The 12,826-nt window shown below is 41.6% G+C and overlaps 1 protein-coding gene across 2 annotated transcripts; it reads right to left on the reverse strand.

Annotated features, from left to right (window-relative positions):
* Positions 1-1,144: 1,144 nt before the first annotated feature.
* On the reverse strand, positions 1,145-11,960 carry tefb (TEF transcription factor, PAR bZIP family member b). 2 transcript variants are annotated; one of them, XM_084570326.1, is made up of 4 exons: positions 11,617-11,960; positions 5,742-6,284; positions 4,829-5,046; positions 1,145-4,302 (listed from the first exon to the last, which is right to left on the reverse strand). In XM_084570326.1, the coding sequence occupies exons 1-4, from the start codon at positions 11,720-11,722 to the stop codon at positions 4,087-4,089; spliced, it is 1,083 nt and encodes a 360-aa protein (XP_084426452.1). In that variant the 5' UTR covers positions 11,723-11,960; the 3' UTR covers positions 1,145-4,086. The 2 variants fall into 2 exon arrangements, with proteins under 2 accessions (XP_084426452.1, XP_084426451.1); XM_084570325.1 differs by lacking the exon at positions 11,617-11,960 and adding an exon at positions 6,725-7,592.
* Between the last annotated feature and the right edge of the window lie 866 nt (positions 11,961-12,826).

The raw sequence follows: 12,826 nt of genomic DNA on the forward strand, positions 1-12,826 counted from the left end.
TGTGTTTTGAAACGTCATAATTTTAAGATTCTACCACATTATTCTGTGAAGGGTTTTTGTTGTGCTACTAATCACTTTGAAATGCCAAGTTATTCTTTTAAGAACGTTTCTCATTATTTTGACAATTTCTCATTATTTTCTGAAATTTTCTCATTATTTTGGGAAGATTCTCATTATTCTGAGATTTAAAACCATTTTTCAGACACTTACTCGTTATTTCAAGACATTCTCACTAATTATTTTGGACACTAACTCTTCATTCTGAGAAAGCTTTTCATTATTTTGAGAAACTGAATCATTATTGTGACTTGACCAAATCTTTGTGGTAGAAATTAACTTTCACATATCTATGAAAGCATCTCCTGCTCTGATAATGTTGAACATATTGCAGATGAAAGCTGGTAAAAAAGTAGATCTCTGTGTTCCCCGTGGAAAGCCTCAGACCGAAGCTGTGGAGCGGTGCGTCCTCTTATCGCAGTAAACAAACTCGAGTGATGTTTGATCAATAATTCAAAGGTGGAATTCTCACATGGCGAGCAGACAGATTGCTCACCACCCACCTCAGCTGGACGCATCCCAGCAGATATTACCTTGCATTTCGTCATGCAGAGCTCGGCCTGTACTGAGGTCTGAGCAGCCAGCTCTGAGGCCGATCATGCGAGGCTAACATGTAGTGGTGTGACATTAACACGCATGGCTGGGCTCCTCCTTTATTCATCATGCGACTTCAGCTGCATCCCAGTTCTCCATCTTTCTTTGTCCTCCCCTCCCATTTTCTTTTCCCAGAGCCTACGCCATCCTCCACACAAACACACCCATCCTCCTTGCTCGTCTTTGAAGCTGCTGCTGTTACGCAACACATCTCCCCTGTGTGTCGATGTGATCATTACGCAACATCCCCGACTCCTCTGGAATACTGATGAGCAGCAGCACTGGGGCGAGCGAGGGCCAGCAATAAAAAAGTGATAAACAAAAAACATCAAAAAGATAATTAGAATCTGGGTATATGTGAACAAACAGGGGTGGTTGTGTGTGTGTGTGGTGGAGGATGAGGATAATGTCTGCTTTTGTCTTTTGTCATCCATTGTTTCTTTGTCCCTGCAGCTGGTCGAGTCGATGACTCAGTCAAGGACGAAGGCAAGCGTGTCGTTAAATTCCAATTTATTTCATAATGCATAATACAAGATACAGTTAGGACATGGTACTGGAGTCGCATGTTAGGACAATACAAAAACAACCTCATGTTTATATAAAAAAAGAAGAAAAAACACAAAAGTTTAGAAATGTTTTCCATAGATGTACTTCAATGTACTTATTTCGTACTCCGAGCTACTTTTGAGTAGTAAACAGTGTTGTTGATGCGAAGCACCTGATCCCAGTGAACAGTACTTTAGATCAAGAGACGTGCTACTTGGCGCCATCTACAGGTCAAGAAAGCAACAGCACTTTCACACCAGTGCCACCTGCAGGCAGAACGTTGAACTGCTATGCGGATAACATGCTACCCTTAATTGGATGGTCCTTCAACCAATCAGAGCCACAAATTAAATGCATTATCACTGTTAACTGTTTGTCATTTGAAGCTATACAGTCATAACAAACAGCAGAATCTAAACATTTCGCTTGTCCGACGGCAACTCAAACAATTTGAGCAGCCTGGCAGAGCTTTAGATTTTAATGAATATCAAATACTGTGTCAAGAAAGGATTTTTTTTTTTTTTTTTTTATGGTTGTGCCTAAATCCATATTAAGTATCAGAACATTTCAAATATAAATGAAAAAAATAAAAAAATTGTCAAAAATCCAGTTATTTCTCTTGACGGCAGCTATTTTGCATTTGTTGGTCATAAAACAAACTCAACTACGATAATGTGAGTTTCTAAATCCACATCAAGTATAAAATAATTTCAAACATGATAGGAAGAAACAAAATTTTTTTTTAAAAAATCAAGGCGTAACATTTTGTTAAGCTTTTAAAATGCAGTAGCATTGTTTGCCTGTAGGTGGCAGCAGAAACGCCTTCAAACACAAATATGATCATGAATTTGCAAGTATCTACTTTACAAGCTGCTTTTTTTTTGGTGCTTCGCATCAGAAGGAGAACAAATGCTACATAGAAAATCTTGGCCAGTACCTTCAATCAGACTGTTTTTAAATTTAGCAGAAAAAAATTTAAAAAACCCCACAAGTATAACGCAGTCAACGTCAAGTCTACTGAATGTCAAGTCTGAAAGAGACGTGTCGTTATACTACACCATCGGGAAAAACAAACACGTTATCAATAAAAGCACAAACTGATCCAGTGTATCTAGAGATATAAGATCAATCTTTAGCAAATAGAAAAACAATCCACACAGTGATCAAAAGATGCTGTTTTTTTTTTCCGGCTGGAGGTTCGAGAACTGGCTGCACGAGGAGAAGGCTCTTATGACAGAAAGAAACCCCGTCCAGAAACATGACCAGCTTTTCAGTGATGGTTTACAGACGTTAAGTACACTTGGTGTCAAATTTACAAGAGAAGGAAAAAAAAAACAGACGAGTTCACTGGGTTTTCATGCATTAGGATCCTACACTACACAGGATCTAAAGTGGAAGCACAAATGACTTTAGGGGCTTTTTTTCTATGTAGCACGTCATAGCAATTTTACATACAACATTGTCACGGAAATTAAACAAGCATTACATAACAAGAGTATTATTGCCACATTAATTAATTTTCTTTTTCCGGGATCGCAGTGATTACGAGGCGGCCGATCAGCCCAAGACACTTGAGATACTTGAGAGTCCCATAACAGTCTGTATATGCATTTACTAATTTCGACTTCGACAAAAAACCAAAAAAAAAGGACTCAACGATTTTAAGTTTTTTTTTTTTTTTTGCCAAATTGAATTAAGCTGCTTTTTACGTCCTCTCTGTAGCCCTGCTAAACCACTTAAAACAGGAAGTGTTGAATGAGGTAAATAAAAGTGTCCTTTGTCCGGACACATATTTATCTTTATCGTATAAATCTGTTTTTAAAAACATCCAAAAAGCACAGTTTAGCCATCGATTTCCCTGCTCGCTGTCATTGGTTTTCGTTTATAGAAGTATCTGATATTGTTGCACATCACAATCAACAGATGCGTTTATTACCGTCAGAATAAATACAGCACTCATTGACTATTTGGCAAATATAAGGTTAATAAAGACACAGTCTCCGTCTTCAGGAAATAAAGACTATAAGACATTTATCTACAAGAAGCAGTCCGCTTTGGGCCTGGCTAGAAATATTTATATTTTTTTTCCCCCAATCCTCACTACACTCATTAGCAAGCTGGCAGTGTCCCTCTCTAGCGCCCCCTCCCGCTTGCAGTGTGCAGTAAAATAAACATCCCTACATGTGAACGTACCCCTCTAATAGCGAGGGCCCTGCAGATCATCAAGCCTTCAGCTGAAAAATACTCTCTTTCTATTCTTTGATAAAAATCTGGAGTCTGGATTTGAGAAAACTCACAGTAGCTTTGGGTCATGCATGTTTTTTTGTTTTTATTATATAGTGGGTGTGTTTTAAGAAACAAAGTGCAAAAGAAATGGATTACACACTGTAAAAACGCACTAGATGGGACGATATATATATATATAGATATACACGACAGTTGTTTTTTTAAGAGCGTTTTCGTGTGTTTTTATAAGAAGGAAGAACTGTGACTGAACCATTCACCTCCTCACTTTCTTCCGAGAGCTTCTGACTGACTTTGGTCCGCTAAGAAACTGATTTGTGTAGCATTTAAAAAGCGCTCTTTTCTCCCCCCTCTCTTTCCTTGAGACGAGTCCTCTCTTTGAGTGTAGGAGCCAGGCGCTCTCTCCACAGGCCTTTTACTGCGACCTCCCATCACGCCTCGCTTCGCCGCCCCCAACGTCCAAAACGCCAACCTCGACGCGGCGACTGGAGATCAGCGACGACGACAACAGTGGCACGTTTTAGATTCCCTCTGTGTTTGTGTCTATGTTGAATTCTGCGGGGAAGGGAGTTCCGCTTTCTGTCCCGTTGATACTTCATGAGTTTATTTTTTTTCTGTTACGCTGTTAATTATTTAGTTTTTTTTTTACAGTGGGCCGTATTTAGCCTCGTACCGAACCATGATGTTCTTACAGCGGCCGCAGTCCTTCCTCAGCTCGGCCACTTGTTGCCTCAGGGCGGCGTTCTCTCGCTCCAGGAAAGAGGCCCGCACCGTGATCTGGTTCTCCTTGAGCCGGCGGGCGTCGCGAGAACGCTTCGCCGCCACGTTGTTCTTCTTTCTCCTGGACCAGTACTTATCATCCTGAGACGACAAGAGAAACAAGCAGAAAGAGTTGAACTTCGTTGACGTAACGTGTTATTTTGAATATCAGACTTTAATGACGGTCTTTCTAAATGTCGTTGGCTTGGATACGGGGCATTTGCCTAACTGTCCTCTCCGATGCACTGACAGGAATATGTGTTCAGCCATCATACTGCTTCTGAACATTTGTGTTTATTGCACTTTAATCTGAAGTTTCTGAAAGTAATTGGTTTTAATTTTTCCACAGCAGCCAAAGAAAAGGCTTTGGTAATGTGTGAGCCAACCTAATAAATTAGTCAGGACAGCTCAGCAGGCTGATATCCAACTCTGGAAATGGATATGTAGCGCTAAGAGTGCAGTGTCGATTCACCTGGATTCAAATTTCTGCTACAGGTTTAAGTTTTACGTTTTTTTTTTTGAGACAAATTCTGATTAAATTCTTATAAAATAGATAGAAGTTAACGTTGTTGGATGTAAAACGCAATGATTTTTTTGTCGACTGAAGACTGAATCAAAGATGTCCCACCTTCTGCTCGTTGGGGACAAACACCTTCTTGGCCTTCTTGATCATCGGCTGCGGCTTCAGCTCCTCGTCGGAGAACTTGTGCTTGCGGGGGTTGAACAGCTCCCCTCCCGGCACGCTGGACAGAACCAGGTCTGTGGGATCCGGCTGGAAATTGATGTCCACCTCGATGGCATCTGGATCCACCGGCGAGGGCGTGTTGCGCTCCGCGGTGCTGGGACCTGTAAGGTATAAAGTAAGCCTGAATAAAGACATGTCCAGGAAAAAACTTTACTGTAAAACTTTAATGAAACGAGGACAAATGAAAGTCCTCGTTTCATCTCGTTTGTTTTGGATATACCGTGACCTGGATGACTGAGAACCTTCACAGATTTACTGCATGTTATTATCCATTTATCTGAACTGTATTCAAGTCTTTGTGTTAGACACTACAATAAAGCATTTCTTTACTTGGGAGTACAGAAATAGTGACGAACACACGCCATGCGCTCACATGGTTTGACCAGTGGGACGAATGTTTGCCCAGTCGAAGCAGGGATTGTCAAACATACGTCCCGCGGGCCAAAATCTGGACCCATGTTATAATACAGCAGTCTTAAACTGCAATGTTTTAATAAAAGTACCTGCTATTCCTAATTTGTCCAGTTTTGTTTTGGATGTTGCGTTATGTCCACAACTAATCAACAGATGGCAGCACTGAGCTGAAACTTCACTTGTCTTTCCTAAAATGTTGCAGGATGTTTTATAAAATGTTCTGTGCATGGATAGTTAATTAAATGTAAACATTTTCTGGCTCAGCTCACATCAAATTGGACCGTACGTGGCCTCGGACTAAAATCCACTAGAGTAATTTAAATAAAACTCGGGCCGTTCAACTACAGACTTCCTAAAAGAAATAAAAATCCGAATCACACACCTGTTTTCTTCACTTCTGTCGTCGTCTCCTCACACTCCTCTACTTGTTCTTCCTCTTCTCCTTCCTCCTCCTCCTCCTCCTCCTCCTCTTCATCTTCTTCTAGTTTGGCCGGCTGTAGCGTTGTGACGGTGACCGCTTCCTCTGGATCTGAGGTGGCCGTGGAGGGAGACGCAGGAGACTCCGCGGCGGAGACGTCGGCTGCAGCGGGAGCAGGGGACGCAGCGGCGATCGCCTTGGGAAGAGACAAGCCTTTGCCTTCCAGAGTCCTCTGCAGCTCCTCCTCCTCCAGGCTCACGGGGATCCCGTTCTCCAGGAGGAACTCGTCCAGGTCCATGTACTCCAAGTGGAACGTCTCCCCGTCGTAGGGGATGGTCTTCTCCCAGATGGCAGGCGTCAAGGAGGCTGACACACCTCCTCCGCCGCCGCCGCCGCCGCCTCCAGCACTACCACCACCTGCTCCTCTGGAGTCTCCACCAGCGCTGACCGCCACCGCCCCACCTCCTTCCACATCCTCAGAGGAGCACAGCTTCTCCTTCTCTATTTCTGCATTTTGAAAACACAAGGGGACACGGTTAAACAAAAGGCAGCTTAAATGTAACCTGGAGAAACAGGAAATGACAAACAAACCCCTCCACACCATCTTGGCTCCAAATAGCACCAGAGGAAGGTGCTTCCTAACAACACTGAGGACTTTATGTGTCTTTAGGTGTATTAATAGTGTGGTTTCGCTGCTCGGAGGTCGGCTCAGATGAGTTGGAACTTTTTGTTCTTTTCCGTTTCCTCGCAGCCCCGGACTGAAACTGGAACCGTGCAAACTACGGCACGTAAGCCCCAACCCTCGCGCTACTTAACGGCCACCATTTTATCTCAATAACTACACAAATAATAATAATAATAAATAAAAAAAAGGTTAAAGTTTATTATTAAAATGACTTTTTTAAAAACAAAAAAAAAATCCTATTCCCAGTTGTTTTCAAGCTCACCGTCGTCGCCTTCCTCCAGGATGTTAGGAGGAGGGATGTCCATGATCTTCTTTAACGCGAAGGGGAAGGATTTCTGCTGCGGAGCCGCTTTCACGACGGTTCCGCCGGGTCGAAGCGGCGCTGCCACCGCGGCTTTACCGGGCATTGTTTCCCACTGTCGAGACGCCCCGAGTGACCGTGGAAGGAAGGAGTGATGCAGCTGCCTCCAACACTGACTCTAACCAGCGGGGTTTAAAGAACCGCGGCTCGGTTGTTGTTACCGTTTTTTAGTCGTTACTATCGTTTCTGGACGTTAAAACAACAACACTACAAGACCCGTTTGTTCTCCGTGTCCACAGAGCGTGCTCATTGGATATTCATGAGCCACACGCCCCGCCCACTAAGGGTAATAGCAGAAGCTGATTGGCTGTAATTCCCTTTTGATATGAATATGTATTAGCGCGAGTCCTTTTTGCCTCTGTAGTAGTTCAACGGCTGCTCACTGGCCGTTAACGGCATTTAAATGTGATTCCACATGAGATCATATAGCCTCGCGCAGCCCGGATATTAATATATTTTAAACTGAACGTGTCTTTAAACTGAAGGGGAAAATAAAACATTTTAACCGTTTTATTTTATCCAAGCAAACCCCTATCCCACAAATACCCGCAGTGTGCTCGTGACATGACTGTTTCTTTTATTTTATTAGTCGCCAGCAAGATGTGCGCACTCGTGAACAAACACGTGCCTACTTCCCGCCCCCACTCCGCTCTCACGTGAAAGTACATCTGTCGAGGGGCGTGGCTTCACATGCTCCGCACGTGCAAGCCAAGGAGAGCTGGATCGGGCACGCGCACACGGCTAAAAACAACTGGCACGGGGCATATAAAAAAAAAAAAAATAAATAAAATAGCAGCACGTTCTTCGCTCAGCAGCCGTAGCGGCGCTTATTAATTAATTAGATTTAACGCATGTCATTGTGTTTTTTTTGTTTATTTAATTATTTAATAGAAACGGGTATGGTGACATCTCACGTTTCCGTGCACGCGCTGCTCTATTACACGCGACTCTCCCTCTGTAAAGGCGGAATGTTTGGGTTTGGGAACACGATGTTCAACCGCAGATCACCTTCACCAGAGACAGCTCAGGGCGCGGTAAACAAAGTGTTGAGTGTTTGTCCCTGAAGAAAAGAGGTTTAATCCCTGCTGCTACATCTGAGAGGACCAAAACACTTTCATTCTTATCTTTAAACACTTACTGGCCAATTCATTAGTCACGCTAGTGTACGGCCCTGCACTAAATCTCATCTTCATGAAGGTTATAGTTTTCAACATTTATTTAAAATAACCGATAGAGCTGTTGATTCAGCTGTGTAATTATTTTGGAGGCTGAAGATTGAATTGTTTCGTCCTTTACCGACACCTGTTCCAATTATTTTGACATTTTAAGTCAGTGGGCTTGGCTAAATAACAACAACAACAACATCCTCCAACATGGTCAACCAGTTGAACATTAAAACAATAATGGAGCATTTATTCATCTTCATGCATCATCACCGCCTGTAATAACTGAAGATCTGTGAAGATCAACAAACCAGGCCACTATATTTATTTATCTGGCCACATGAGGAGGTATATTCGGGTGCACCTTATACCAGATTACATTATAGTCCCTGCAAACACTCCCCTGAGAGAATCTAGGTATGTTTTGCCATTGCCAGACAAGCTTATAAAGACATGTGAGAGGAGGTGAAGAAAACAAACTATGCAAATGAGTAACATGATCACAACGGGTCAAGTTCTATTTTAGCCAGAGACCTTTGTTGCATGCACGGCATTAACTACATACTCCAAAATGGTCATCTAGTTGAACATTAAAACAATAAAGGAGCATTCATTCATCTTCTGTAACCTGTGAAGTGTTGCTGGGGGGGGGGGGGGGGGGGGGGTTACTGGAGCCTATCCCAGCTGTCATAGGGCGAGAGGCGGGGTACACCCTGGATAGGTCTCCAGTCTATCACAGGGCTAACACAGAGATTTAGCCAATTTGAGCCAATTTAGAATCACCAATGAACCTAACCAGCATGTCTTTGGACGGTGGGAGGAATCTGGAGTACCTGGAGAGAACCCACGCAGACACAGGGAGAACATGCAAACTCCACACAGAAAGGCCCCCGTCAGCCTAGCAGGTAGTTATATTGGAATGAATTAGCTAGTGTACCTAATGAAGTGGCAAGGGAGTCTATCATAAGTGGAATAAAATAAGCATGAGTAAAAGCTGTTATGCTTAGGGTCAGCAATGACGTTGACCATCTAAATATGTCAGTTTGCGTAGAGCACGTTGACACACCGCAGTGTTTACAACCATCCACAATCATGGTGGCATCTGCTTCCAGGAATACTGGAAATAACAGGAAGTAGGACATAGTGCAGGACTGTCATATATGACTGTATTTTTACTAGTGTACCTAATTAACTGCCAATTAAGTGTTGGTCCAGTTGTGCATAAGTCTAATCTGGTTTGGCCTATTTTTCCAAACATACAAAGAAAGTCTGTAGTGTGTAATGGTGAGAAAGTGAATTAAAACATTTCATATCAAGAGTTAGACTTGACCTACAGCAAAGCTTCTACTATTGTCAAAGTTTCCAGAAAAAACAAAACACTTTTATGAGAAATACTAAAAACTCACTACTCATCAAAGTGACACATGGTTTCAGTATGAAGGACATCCGTTACCTTCTTCTGTGCTATTAGTATCGCTGGTTAAATTGTGCAAACACACTGCTTCCTAGTGGTGTCCCACAAGGGTCAAGTCTAGGTCTTATTTGATTTTCCATTTACAGGCTGCCAATGGGCCCCATCCTTCAAAAAATCAGTATTGATTTTCACTTGTATGCTGATGAAACACAGCTGCATGTTCCACCGATCAATCTGCAAACATATCCTGAGGTAGATGACAAAGAAGCTTTTTTTATTCACAGGATCTGGACCAAAACGTTGCACTTGAACACCCCACAAAGACTAGAGAAAACAGACAGCTGGCCTGGAAGCCAGAACAACTGGAGACTGATTATAATTTAGCAAAGATCTACCGGGCCAATCAAGTTGTTTGGACAGGGCTTTATGTGGTGTTGGACAGAAGAATAACTAAATAAACTACTTGGAAACGTCTTCGAGAAACCCTTACAAGTCCAGTTGCCCTTGATTCAGCTTGTTTTCTGGACTCCCTGCAGGTTTAGAATTGATTTTAAGATTTTGCTTATAACCTCTGGGGCTATGCATCATCATTACATTGCTAGAGTCCTTGTCTGAGTATCTGTTGGCCTTGTTTTGTAGAGGTGGCAATTAATAACTGAAGATCTATGAAGATCAACAAACCAGGTCATTACATTGATTTATCTGGCCACGTGAGGAGGTATATTTGGTTGTGCCCTATTACAGAATACATTATAGTCCCTGCAAATGCTGCCCTGGGAGAATCTAGGTGTGTTTTTGCCATTCCCAGATAAGCTTACAAAGACATGTGAGAGGAGGTGAAGAAAACAAACTATGTAAATGAGTAACATGATCACAGCAGGTCACGTTCTATTTTAGCCAAAGACCTTTGTTACATGCACACCATTCCCCCTCACGCCTTCTTCATGTTTCTTGTTTGTGCCAGCTGGCCCACTACATAGCAATGTAGAGTTAAAATCCACTAAAATAATCTACAAAAGAAAGTAAGAGTGTCATAAAGCCCCAAGCGAGAACTGTTTCAGTGTTATTGCATCAGTTGCAGTCTGCTGGGTTGTGACTGAATGGGGACAGTCTTTTGACATAATGCATTTCTATACAGAGTTGAAGTGATGTTCACCTCAGACTAATGCAATCAGTGCAATCAGGGGTTGCGTTGTCTCGAGTTGTCTAAAACTATTGTTTTATCCAACTCACTTCCTTTTGATTTGCATTAAGACTATAGTATATGACTGGATGAATATTACAGTTAATTTTGCAATTGGTTTAGTTGATTTTATTAACTTTACATCTCTGCTAATATACAATATATGTTATAAGTTTTAAGTAAATTCTTCCTCTGGTTATTAGTCATAACTTTAGTGTGATACATACTAAAGCAGTCCTTAAGTGGTTTCCATACATGAATATAACTACAGGGAGTTCCACCATTACTTACTCCGTATATTTAATAATATAACAAAAGCAGTGTTTACGAGCTTTAAGCTTGTTTTTTTTGTTGTTTTTTTTCTTGCTTAAATAGAACGTTCTCACAAAAAAAAGTCCTTAAATGTCTTCCATACATAATGTCCGCAGGTTCCGGCTTTATTTACTGACACAAGTGTGGCCAGAGGGTATGATAACAAATGCAGAGTTTATCAAAAATATTAAGCTTGGCTTCGTACTTCAATAAAACAACACAAAATATTATTATTTTTTTTTTTTTTAAGAAGTCTTTGAATAACTTCCACACTTAATGTATTCATGTTCTAGCCTTACTTACTGACACAAGTCTCACTGCCATAGATTAGAGTTTATAATAGCGAATGCAGTGTTTATGAAAAGTTTTAAGCCAGGTTTTATGCATGAATAAAAAAAATCGAAAATTCTTGCACAAAACAAAAAAAGTCCTTAATGTAATGTGTCCGTACTTAATGTAGTTGGGTTGCAGCCTTTGTCACTGACACAAGTCTGGCTGGAGTCTAGCATAACTTATCAAAAAAATAATTTTTGCGAGAATAAAAATATAACAAATTACAAAATATTCTTAGAAAAAAGTCTCTATATCCTCCATATAGTACTTACTGACACAAGTTTGACTGCAACAGATTACAGTTTATAACAAATGCAGTGTTTATGAAAAGTTTGAAGCCAGGTTTTGTTGCTTAAATAAAAAAAAGATATTACTTTAATATTCTTACCTATGTCATCGAAGGCAGAGAAGGAGAAGGGATAGTCCACCAGGGATTTCAGGAGATCAGGAACGTCGCTCATATCTCCGGTGAAGATTTGATTCGTTGTTGACATGAAGAACTACTTGCTCCTTCGAAAAAAACTCGAGTCCAACTGAGTAGCGAGCCGTGAGTGGTTTGGTTTTACCTCTCTGCCGCTGACTTCGGTCACTTTTACCAACTTCTTCGCAGTATCACGGGGACGTCTGCATGTGTCCAAACAAACCCTGATACAATAGGCCACACCCCCTGCGCCAGGCTGACTCGGCGACGGTTGAGCTCCCGCACGTCAATCACGTAACAGAGCTACTCAGAGAGCAGGGGGCTGAACTTCTGCGCTCTGATTGGCTCAAGGGGGAAAGGGGGCGGGCTCTGTGAAACGACAACCACGAAAACAATCCAGCGGCAGCACGTGTGAGAGCCAGTGGACGTCCTCCAAAGCGCCACCTAGCGGCCACATTGGCAACTGCACTAAATAGTGACCACTAAATGTCAACACTCGACGTATTTTCAACAAAAGTAGAAAGAAAAATCACACTTGAAGCAGAAATACACGTAATATCCACAGTCAGATACTTAAAAATGTTTGCAGCCTTCAATATTTTCTACATTTCTATGTAAAAATTAATCAAAACATGTAGTAGTCCTGAAAGTAGACAAAGAGAACCCCATAAAACAAAGAAATATTACACTTGTGCATTTGTTTATTCAGGGAAAGACGCCAGTATTACATATCTGTGAGCTGCAAATGTAAGTGAACTCTTGTTTTTAGTGTGGTTTCCAGAAACGGTCGTCTTAAATCTCCACCATTTGTTCTCAATCTGTCTGGAATCCACAAAAGTCAAACTCATTAGAGACGGTTTTGTGACCTTTTCCAGGCCGATGAGCAACACTTCCACAAACATGTGTTTGGGAAGATCAGACCGAGACAAATCCCAGATTTATTTAAGATTAAACGAGGAACTGAATGACAGTCTCATCACATTGACCGGAACCACTTCTGAACAGATGGACTACTATTAACTTAGGCGCACCTCACAGATATGTAATATTGGCTCACTTTCCTAAAAATAAACATATATATACAAAAATAATGTTTCAGTTTCATACTTTATCCATGTGCTTCTGTTCACAAAGATTCCCAGGAAGGTAAGGACAGCTATGAGAGTGAATGCGGTCA

Source organism: Chelon labrosus (assembly GCF_963514085.1).
Source record: "Chelon labrosus genome assembly, chromosome: 21".
NCBI classification, from domain to species: Eukaryota; Metazoa; Chordata; class Actinopteri; order Mugiliformes; family Mugilidae; genus Chelon; species Chelon labrosus.